The sequence below is a fragment of the Argopecten irradians genome, chromosome 3 (genome assembly GCF_041381155.1).
Source record: "Argopecten irradians isolate NY chromosome 3, Ai_NY, whole genome shotgun sequence".
NCBI lineage: Eukaryota > Metazoa > Mollusca > Bivalvia > Pectinida > Pectinidae > Argopecten > Argopecten irradians.
Window position 1 is genome coordinate 61,906,119 of NC_091136.1, and position 12,173 is coordinate 61,918,291.

The 12,173-nt window shown below is 36.2% G+C and overlaps 1 protein-coding gene across 2 annotated transcripts in view; it reads left to right on the forward strand.

The window, feature by feature from the left end:
• LOC138319305 (uncharacterized) overlaps nt 1-12,173 on the forward strand; it is a 54,706-nt gene that overhangs the window by 32,881 nt on the left and 9,652 nt on the right. For both annotated transcript variants that reach the window (XM_069262366.1, XM_069262367.1), the window contains 5 exons: nt 3,590-3,767; nt 4,052-4,239; nt 4,809-5,488; nt 5,768-7,227; nt 8,684-11,988. In XM_069262366.1, the coding sequence (XP_069118467.1) occupies nt 3,590-3,767; nt 4,052-4,239; nt 4,809-5,488; nt 5,768-7,227; nt 8,684-11,988 (5,811 nt within the window). The remainder of the gene's footprint in view (nt 1-3,589; nt 3,768-4,051; nt 4,240-4,808; nt 5,489-5,767; nt 7,228-8,683; nt 11,989-12,173) is intronic.

Genomic DNA, 12,173 nt, shown 5'->3' on the forward strand with positions numbered 1-12,173 from the left:
GGAAAAAATATTGTAGTTGTTTGGATTAAAAGTACTGACAAAAGGTATTATATTGCTTTTGGATTCCACTTTATTCGATTTCCTTACATGAATAGGTCCTTCTTTTTTTGCTCTTTCAACTCCATAATCTATAACTTCTTGCGGATAATGCTGTTTGCGCAGATAAAAAACTAAGTTCTCTAAGCGTTCAGCTAAAATAGTTTTATCACTTACGATTGTGATTAGACGGGACGCTAAATTAAATGGGATATTTAGCTTTACATGCCTTGCATGATTTGAATAAAAATCAAGATAGTTATGCGAATCCGTCGGTTTACAATACAAGTCAGTAGTGATTTCACCATTTTTACTATGTACAGATATATCCAAAAACGGTAGTTTTACTGTACTAGAATCCATTGTGTACTGTATATCAGGATGTAGCTTATTAAGTTCTTGAAATAATGTATTTACATCTTTATCTGATTGCCAGATTATAAAACAATCGTCTAAAAATCTGATGAAATTCCTTCTTAAATAATCAGCTTGTTCATTGTCTATTTTCCCGATGTTTGTGTAAAGCATTTCCTCTAGGTAACCAAGAACCAAAGTAGCATACGTAGGGGCAACCTTTGTCCCCATCGCTGTACCTTTACATTGCCGATAATATAAATTATCAAAATAAAACACATTTCTATTCAAAACTATTTTCAAAGCTTCCAAAATAAAGTTTTTACTTACTCGATTGTGAATTAAAGCAGGGTGTTTTTCTAGCCAAAAATTGACTGCTTTTTTTAAACCAAGTTCGGTAGGAATGTTTGTATATAAACTAACCACATCAAACGAAATCAATTTGCTACCTGGTACAACCTTTTTTGGTAACCTTGTTAAAAAGTCAAAATCGTCTTTAACAAAACTCGGTACTGTAGGACAAAGTGGTTTTAAAATGATATCTAAAAAATGACTTAGACGTTGTGTAACGCTATTAGATCCACCGACTATAGGTCTGAATTTTAAGTCAGTTGGACAATGTATAGTAATATACTCAGAATTTTGTTCTTTTATAGCATTAGCAATTTGACTGCTTTTATGAATCTTTGGTAAACCATAAAAGTAACTAGTTTTAAATGAAAAATTTGTTAAGTAATCTATTTCCTCTTTAAGAAGTTCACCGCCTTCTCTGTTAACCAAGTTTACAATTTGTTTAAAAGTCATCTCATCCTGTTCAGAATTACATTCGTTATAAAATTCTTCGTTATACAAAATAGAAAAAGTAATTTGTCTTATCAACTAAGAAAAGCACAAGAAAATTTAGCACATAAAGAAACATCCGCTTCCTATACAAAATAGAAAAAGTAATTTGTCTTATCAACTAAGAAAAGCACAAGAAAATTTAGCACAAGACAAGACAATAATTATTAAGGAGGTTGATAAGGGTGGCGCTGTTGTTGTCATGGATACTGACTACTATGCTAAAAAGATTAGGGAAATGTTATCCAACGAAGAATTTTATAACGAATGTAATTCTGAACAGGATGAGATGACTTTTAAACAAATTGTAAACTTGGTTAACAGAGAAGGCGGTGAACTTCTTAAAGAGGAAATAGATTACTTAACAAATTTTTCATTTAAAACTAGTTACTTTTATGGTTTACCAAAGATTCATAAAAGCAGTCAAATTGCTAATGCTATAAAAGAACAAAATTCTGAGTATATTACTATACATTGTCCAACTGACTTAAAATTCAGACCTATAGTCGGTGGATCTAATAGCGTTACACAACGTCTAAGTCATTTTTTAGATATCATTTTAAAACCACTTTGTCCTACAGTACCGAGTTTTGTTAAAGACGATTTTGACTTTTTAACAAGGTTACCAAAAAAGGTTGTACCAGGTAGCAAATTGATTTCGTTTGATGTGGTTAGTTTATATACAAACATTCCTACCGAACTTGGTTTAAAAGCAGTCAATTTTTGGCTAGAAAAACACCCTGCTTTAATTCACAATCGAGTAAGTAAAAACTTTATTTTGGAAGCTTTGAAAATAGTTTTGAATAGAAATGTGTTTTAATTTGATAATTTATATTATCGGCAATGTAAAGGTACAGCGATGGGGACAAAGGTTGCCCCTACGTATGCTACTTTGGTTCTTGGTTACCTAGAGGAAATGCTTTACACAAACATCGGGAAAATAGACAATGAACAAGCTGATTATTTAAGAGGGAATTTCATCAGATTTTTAGACGATTGTTTTATAATCTGGCAATCAGATAAAGATGTAAATACATTATTTCAAGAACTTAATAAGCTACATCCTGATATACAGTACACAATGGATTCTAGTACAGTAAAACTACCGTTTTTGGATATATCTGTACATAGTAAAAATGGTGAAATCACTACTGACTTGTATTGTAAACCGACGGATTCGCATAACTATCTTGATTTTTATTCAAATCATGCAAGGCATGTAAAGCTAAATATCCCATTTAATTTAGCGTCCCGTCTAATCACAATCGTAAGTGATAAAACTATTTTAGCTGAACGCTTAGAGAACTTAGTTTTTTATCTGCGCAAACAGCATTATCCGCAAGAAGTTATAGATTATGGAGTTGAAAGAGCAAAAAAGAAGGACCTATTCATTTAAGGAAATCGAATAAAGTGGAATCCAAAAGCAATATAATACCTTTTGTCAGTACTTTTAATCCAAACAACTACAATATTTTTCCAATTGTAAAAGGTTGTGAAGATTACATGAAAAATAGCGACAGAATGAAATTGATTTTATCTAACAAGAAAATAATAAATTGCAAGCGTCAGCCTAAAAACCTTAAACGTATTTTATGTGCGTCAAAATTTGATTCGAAAATGCAAAATACTTCTGTCACTAAATGTATGCAAAAGCGTTGCAAAACATGTGATATTATTATAGAGTGTAAAAATTATACATTCAAAAATGGTTTTAATTTCAAAATTAAAACTAATATGAATTGTACATCCAAAAATGTCATATAGGCACTTATTTGTAGCAAATGCTCAGATTTTTATATTGGTCAGACAGGAATGGAATTGAGAAAGAGAGTTACATTACACCGACAACAAACCAAAACAGACCATCTCAGATATTTAACAGTAAACGAACATTGTCATATGTGTGCTAATGATAATTTTTTTATTTTACCAATATATCAAATGTCCAATTCAGGTCTTTTAAAAAGAGAAAATAAAGAAATGTATTTCATTCAACTTATGAAACCTGTGCTAAATTCAGAACGGGACAAAGGAACTTCATATTAGTTTTTATTTCGTCCTCATGTTTTTGTTATTTTCTTCCAGAACCATTCACAATATCTTTATGTACCATGTCATGACGTAATCTTACTATGACGTCATTGTACTATGACGTCATGTTTTACAAATAAAAGAATTCAAACCCCTGAAGACCGGCATGAGCCGAGAAAGCGCTAGGGAGAAAAAACTGTTTTATAGTTGTGTTTTTTTTATGTATATGGAAACCATCACATGGACATTGTTCTTTTTTATTTATATATATATATATATATATAAGACATCAGGAATGGTGGACTTGAGTTATGTGTTGTTTCCACAGTTGGGTTATTTACCAGTGGTCATGGCGACGATCCAATCATGATTGACAGAACAGCTCCCTTACTAGGTATCGTCAATGACGGATCCACCATAAAGTCCGACACAGAGTACCAGTACGACACAACAACAATCTGTGCTAACTGGATGGACTTTTATGATCCTGAAAGTGGAATAGCTAAGTAATCGAGCCATTTTACCAACTTTCTCTAGCGTACAAAATATTTATAATCAAATGTTTTTAAGAGGTTGGTGAATACTAATAAAACTTTAATGTCGTCGGTAACTTACAATAATTTTAAGATAAAGATGTACTTTTCAGGTTGCAAGTATATATCATGACTGAGAGATAGTTAAGGTCATCGAAAGATTTTGAAATTTCTAAAACAATTTAAGTTATTACTTAACTGAGAAGATGATTTGAGTAAACGTATTTATGTAGAGACAATCCTGCTATTTTTAAAAGATTTAAATGGGGATTGGGTACAAGAGGCGGTCGAGATGACATCGTACAGTTCCGGAATCTAACACACCACGAGAAACATATATGTAGTACCGGACTCAGCCTGGAACACAACAGGACCTACTTTTCGACTGTTTTCGCGTATAACTCCGCGCTGAATCAGAAAACTGTCAATGGATCCTCTAATGGTGGTACGTACCTGCTACTCAAATCAAACTTCTATTCTTCTATTTCTACGTCTTATTCTAGAAATCACGTATTACTAATATTTACATTTTCACTGCAGTCCCACTATGTAACCTTACCAAACGCAGTTGGCAGTCATATAGACTATGAACTTCAATCGCTTATTATGACGTCATTATTATTGTGACGTCAAAATTGTCGTGCCAGCGATCACGGAAAACGGCTGTTCAAATGGCTGTTCCATCATTGACGATAACGAATGGTTAATTCATTAAGATGCAAAATCCCTTGTTATTTCAACATAAAATTGTAACCAAGTGTAAATAAAAGCATTGCACGTCTTTCAGTTGGCATTCATGGCCAATATGAATGCTAACTGGACAGAGGCAAATTCCATGAAGCGCGCTAGTTTCGTTGATATCATGAGTGTTGTGTCAAATGTGTTAATAATATCGACTTTAAATGCATACTTAACGTGTTGCATTGGCGACTAAAACAAGCAATATCAGTATAAATAGTTGTAACAGTATGTGTAAGACCAAACGTTACAACACTTGTCTTAATTTCTAAACAGTGCTGATTGACATCACGCCCCCTGGTGCCGGATGGGTACATGACGGACAATCCGAAGATGTTCAATTTTCATCAGCATCCGCAACAAAGTCATGTAATTGGAACAATTTTACTGATGCTGAAAGTAACGTTGATCATTATAAAGCATCTGTATTTGTGAATCGTGAATTGCGGAAAACGTTTGGTTTATCAGAACATGTACACGTTCTAACCGACCACACGGTAACCATGGAACACAATGACGTCATATCCTGGACACTTACAGCTTATAACGGTGCTGGTCTCCAGATCAGTGTTGTTACTGACGGATTCCTGGTTGATCACACAGCCCCTGTAATGGAATACCTTCGTGATTCTGATTCGGACAGTGGATATCAGTCCAACAGCTCAAAGTTAGATATTTCATGGAAAGTGTCGGATCCAGAGTCTGGAATTAGTCACCATCTGTTCTACATTCAGGAAATGAAACATGGATCTAAATCCAGATTTTGGCCTAACCATAAACAACACCAGTTGTTAAATGACAGTGAGGGTTTGATATCATTCACATTAGAGAGTCTGGACTTAAAAGATGGTGCGATGTACAGCGTCAAAGTCACCTCTACAAACAACGCTCAATTATCAACCATTCACGAGTCTCCTGGTGTAATCATAGATACGACACCACCGGAAATGACCCAGGTAAAGGTCAAATTCATGTCATCATTGATGTTAAGTATTTGTTTCACTCTATTATCCTATCATATTTATAGCATTACTCATTTTATTTTTTTATTTTACAACATGAAAATATCTATTTTTCTATATGAATGTACCGGTGTTTGTTTTGCATTGAATGAATTATTTACATCCGTTCAAATGAAACGATAATTGACTTAACAATGTTTCTAACTTAATTACAAATGATTCTCTTATTGTGTATACCTATTAAAGTTATATCATAATTCAAATTATTTACAGGTTAGCATAGGAGTAGCAGGAGAAGATGAAGACGTAGATGAAAATGGAAATGTGATTCATGTGGAGAATGCACAGCTTTCTGTTTACTGGATTGGCTTCGATTCCAACAGTGGTATTTCTGGTTACTACGTCGGAGTAGGAACATCACCCGGAGACGTGTCTCTGAGCAGTGGAGAGATAGAAACACAGGAAACATCGATAGTCCTCGACAACGTGATTATGGAAAGTTTTGACCGATCCCAGACAACATACCATGTCACCGTCTGGGCCAAAAACGGTGCAGGGTTAATGTCGAATGCCACGTCATCAAAACCAATTATGGTAGTTGAAGCCAACGTCCCAGGAACTGTATCTGATGGTTTCCATGATTCCATTGACAGTGATATAGAAGATGATACACACTCTATTGGTATGTCCTTCAACGGCTTCAGAAGTGCCGCGTGTAACATTGTCAAGTATGAGTGGGCCGCTGGGTCTGAACCCTACTTTTCAGACATCACGCCATTTACAGATTTTGGACTTGTACTTCAAAATGAAAGTTTTGGTCATGCGCAAATTAACATTCAACTTGAGGAGAATAAGCAGTTTTACTTAACGGTACGTGCAACGACAGGACATGGATGTCACGAGGAATTCATCGTATCAACGTCCGATGGTTTCAGGATTGACTCAACAAAACCTATCATATCGGTGATAACAACCCCTGGAAATGATACCAACTACATCCGGTACGATCATAATGTATTCACGAAATGTGCGGAATCTCTATTATTGTTTTGGGAAGTGTATGATAATTCAGACATATCTACTGTACAATGGGGTGCCGGATCACTTCCATATCTGGATGACATACACAATATGTCCGAGACACTACGATACCGTTTACAGCTCGGAGATTTATCTACATCTAGTGGTGAGACGATATGGATCCATGTGATCGCTGAGGATGCAGCAGGAAACACTGGACACGCTTTATCACCGCCTGTTACGGCTGACTTTACAGCCCCGTCCATACATAACCTTAGCTGTGATCCAACTATATCTGTCAACTATGGAGTAGTTTCTTGTTCTTGGGATGCTGTGGAGGACATACAAAGTGTACTAATGAACCTGGAGATTGCCATAGGAACATCAGATAATCATCAGGATATCCAAGCTTACACACAAATACACGTTGGAAATATGAAGTGGACTAAAGATATAAAAACTGAAATGGCAAATATTGATACAAACGAAATTTTTGTGCAATTTTTGGTTTCCAATGTCCTCAATTTTATTCGGAAGTATACTGTGAAAGTTGGTGTTGATACTACCCCACCTGGTATTGACACTGTTACCATCGTTACGACAATGGATGCTACAAGTGATGAACACATTACCCAGACAACATGCCAGATACCGACGACTTACATAGAGGTAGCTCTTGGTGATATAGAGGACAGGGAGTCGTCGATTATAAAGTAAGCCAATACAGTATAGTTGTTAAATTTCGCGGTGTTTCGCGGGGGGTTATTATCGAGAATTATATGTATAGCCTTTGAAACCATTATTCAAATGACGACATGTAAAAATCTAATTTTGATCAATTTTGAGATTTTTGAGATATTAATTTTCGCGAATTTGGATGAATCCGCGAAATTAGCGAAATTAAAAGCGCGCGACTATACAGTATCTTTAACGTAAAAACCATCCAATGTCTTCATTTTAAACTTACTCTCTTCATATTTAATTCTGTTGATTGATTTCGCTGTATGATTTCTTTAAACAATTACCGTAATGGCCAGTTATGAATAACTGAATACAATTGGTGGAAGAACCAACCAGTTGTTTTGTCAATCTCTCCCAGGGTTCAATGCCGTCCCCAAATTCACCTCTGTCAACGGACCTCGGATCACAGAATATTAGGTCATGACGAGTGTTTAAAGTTGTATTTCTTGTAATTCTCACCATCACAAACTGTCATGAAATATACAATGTGTTAATATATATGCTTATTCAGATCCATGAAAGCACCCATTTACTATTGGCATAGTGTAAATGTTATTTTACAATACAAGTTTTATTTTGATGTTCGACAAAGCCTCGTCATCTTGGCTTTCCTAAGTCTCGCACCAAAATAAACCTTGTATTGTAAAATACTAATTTTATATTCTCTATAAAATACTATTGAGCACTTCTATTGAAGACCAATATATCAAAGGGTTGTCTTTGTATCGATATGGCTTCAACACTAATTCCGTCGGTATTTCATTGTCGGGGGATATATGTGTATAGACAAAGTAAATAATCAGAATTTTTATCTTTCGTTGATATCGCGAAACGCTAGATTTGAACACCCCAAAATTCTAAGCAGCCAAAATATTACAATTCATGTTATATCATTAAGCTGTTAATATTAAAAAAATAAAGGCTCAATTAATGTTTGTATGGAAAATATAGCATTTTTCAACTAATTAATGAATATTACACGACAATAAAATAGTTGATGAAAAAAAACAGAAATTGAAAGCATGGGATGTTAATGGTGTTATTTAAGTTTTATCAAACTGATTACACTGGAGAGTATCAAAGGGATCCCTTAGTCACTAAATATGCATATTTCAATTTCAGAGTGATTGGTAACAATGATCCGTCTTGAATTATAAACAATTCGATTGTCGATAGATAGACAATCGAATTTTTCCATATCTTCTCAAAACATATTACTAATTTCTGATGAAAATGCAGAAATGCAGATATACACTCCCCAATAATCAATAAGCACTGTGTTCAGATAGGCATGTTGTAGTTTTAAGAACAGAAACGTAAGTAATTTCGAATGTCAGAAGTACTCATATTTTGTTCAGACAATCAATCTAAAATACAAAATACTTTTTATTTATATGGTTATTTTAATTGATGTATAAATCCTTCTAGGGTAGAGGTTTCCCTTGGTACTGATTTTGGTGAAGAGGATATCCTGCCGTACAAAGACGTTGGTACATCTCAGTATGCAATCTTTACCGGACTTTCTCTCGAACCTGGATCTGGAGTTTACGCTAAAGCACGTATTCGTAACTCGGCAGGTCTGTACACTACTGTTATCTCAGATGTGGTGAGGATCAGTCAGCCGGCCAGACTTGTGGTACACGACGGACAATCAGACGGCGACAGAGATGCACAGAAAGATCTCAATGTCCTGGACGGGAAATGGTATTACTCTGGTCACTGTGATGTACAAGAGGTAGAATGGTCCATTTTGGATAGCACAGGCGCTATATTACAAAATCACCAACTCCTTTCTGATACAACGGGTACGTTCTACAACGATGAACTTGTTCTTACTAATGGGATCACTTACACAAACGCCATTAAGATAACTGATGGTCTGAACAGAACAACAGAAAAATCCTCAGATGGTATCACAGTTGATATACAGCCACCGGCACCTGGTATTGTACGAGATGGGATGGCTGAGGACATTAATTATCAGTTTGCTAATGACCAATTATCTGGAAACTGGAATGGATTCGGGGATACAACGTCTTCTGATTATAGTCAGCGGATTTCCCATTACGAAGCGGCCATAGGAACCGATGTAAGATATACCTCAATGAGAGTAAATGTTCATTATTTCGTCAACACAGGAGCTAACACATCCATAACATTTCATTCGCTTAATTTGACAGAAAAGTCTGTTACGTATTACATAACTGTAAGGGCATATAGCTTTTCTGGAAGTTACGAGGAAGCATTTTCCAACGGAGTAAAGGTTGGCTATAGGGAGGGAATACGCGGGGGAGAAGTTAGTAGCTCGAGTTACCAACACTACACAGATCGACTTTCATTTTCCTGGTCCGAATTTGAATCTGATATTGGATTGAAAAAGTTTTACATCGGAATTGCTTCTTCTGCAATTTCTGTAGTTAATAATTCGAATGCTCTTGAACATTTATTTAGTGCTGCAAACAACTGTGATATTTACCCTCTCACAGATGTGAATACTGATACGTTTTTCCTCGCCGAAAACCTCACACTTAATCATGGACAAAGCTATATACCGGTTGTAGTTGCCGTTGATGATGCTGGTGACTATAAAATTGTAACAGGAGAAAGCGTTATGGTCGACACAACACCACCGGTAACATCGGACGCTACCATAATGATCAATGGAAGACAAATTACTTCCTTCACTTACATTGACAGTTACGATACCGTTAGTATAGAATGGGAAAACATATCGGATCCAGAAAGTAATATATCGTCATACATTGTCACAGTCTATGAATTACAGGGATGTAGCGGAAATGGTGATTCTGAAATAAGAGAATTATTGAAAAGTATGACAGTTTCAACAGAAACCAAAGTAAGTTTCCGGTCGATGGACTTAGTATTAGATCAGGATTATTCTTTAGGTATAGAAGTGGTGAATCACGCCGGTTCCTCAAACTCTGTAAGTGAAATTAATTTTCGTGTCGACGCCACTGAACCACTTGAAGGCTCAGTGAAGATAACAAATAATTGGCTTCAGGAACAGTCTTATCAGTCCTCAAAAACCTCAATAGATGTATTGATCGCCATTGCCCATACTACAGAAAACTACAATTGTCCCTCACAAGTACAAATACTTCCAAATGATGAAAATAGTGTCGAGTGGTACGACGAAGGTGACTGCGACAATGAATGTGTGTTCATAACAAGAACAATATTCAGGTTAAGCATAGGGTACAATCTTGCTCTTTCATCAATTGACACCGGGGTCATTTCCAGTGACGATGTAACATTGCGCAAAGGTGAATATACAGCTGTAATGAATGTTGCCAGAGGAGAGAACACAATAACCTCTTTCTTTTTCGGCACATCACAGCGGGCAGTATCTGTCCAGTTAGAGCCCCCTGAGCCGGACGATGTTTCTTCTGTGACGTTTGATTACGACTCTCAAGTAAGCAATACGTCTGAGGCAACACCATCATCACAAAACGAAACAGTAAAAGACGTGGAGACTACTGAGATAATAAGTAACCTAGAGGACGTCGATGTCAGTGGCTGTGGTGTTAGTATCCTCGGAGAAAAGCAAGCCAATAGTCGAGTTTGGGATGGATTATTTTGGTGTGTGGATGAGTATGGACGAAATAATGAATGGTTTCAATTGGAAAATGACCCAACAAACCGAATGAATTCAATATCTATACGCTTACTCAATGGTGAGTCTGGTACTTGGAATCTAGACCTTCTAATAGAGGGAACGCAGAAATCTGTTTTAAGTGGAATCACTTTACCTCAAACAGCAAAACTATTTTTCCATACGTCGACTAACAATGGGTTTATATACCCATTAATATGGCATGACCCCTTCATTGCCTTGGTGACAATAACAGAAGTGTCCATACCGACAGAGGTTGATTCATTATGTCAGCATGGCCGGGGATTCTTCGATGGAGAAAGTAATATCGAAAGTATACAAGTCGGTATATCTGATGGACTGGATCAGGTCGATAATATATCACCTTTTCGGAACGTGCAGACGTTTTGTCGGGAATGTATCTCCCAGTGTTTCATTGGCTGTGATCAAAATTGCTCTTTCAGCTCTAACTTTGAACTGTTATCATTCCAAATATCGGACCTGGATCTCCTAGAAGCTGTTATTGAGAGGAATGGGGAAGACGTTTCAATAGCAAACGACACGACCTACTACGCTGTCGCTAAAGTAACAAACTTCGCTGGGAATGAGATACTTTCGTACTCAAACGGTATCGTTGTCGATAGCACCCCTCCCGTATGTGAAGAATTGAAATGTGTGGATCCAACTTACAGCAGTACGGAGGAGACTAGCTTTATTGGCAGCAATAAACAATTAGGGGCTTTTTGGTCTTGTGCTGAGGATATCAGTGAGCTCAATGACGCGGTCATTAGTGTAATCTCTCTTGATGACGGTCGATATGTTTATCCAGAGGAAAACATTGGCCTTAAGACATCAATAGACATTGAGCTAAGAAATGGAACATACTTCCAAGACAGAAAACAATACAGATTTAACCTGACCATATATAATACAGCTGGTCTTTCATCCTCCTATTTCTGTGATGTAACAACCCTTCTGTCTCCGCCGGCTATAGATCATCTCCATATGACATCGTTCTTCACTGTTGTAACGGACAACACGAGCTCCGTAGAATTGATAACACAGAACGACAGATTAGGCATATCATGGAGCAATGAGGATGATGGAGTGAAATATTATGGTAATGCATTTTTACTTTTGCTTTTATCACGAAATGCGTGCAGAGCAAAGATATGTTGAAAACAGAAATAATATAAAAATGTATTAAATTTTACCAACTCAATGTTTTGAAAAATAAATAAGATAATACGTTGATGTTAAGATACCAAATTGACGTGGGTGAAGCAAGATTTACCGTCGATAAGT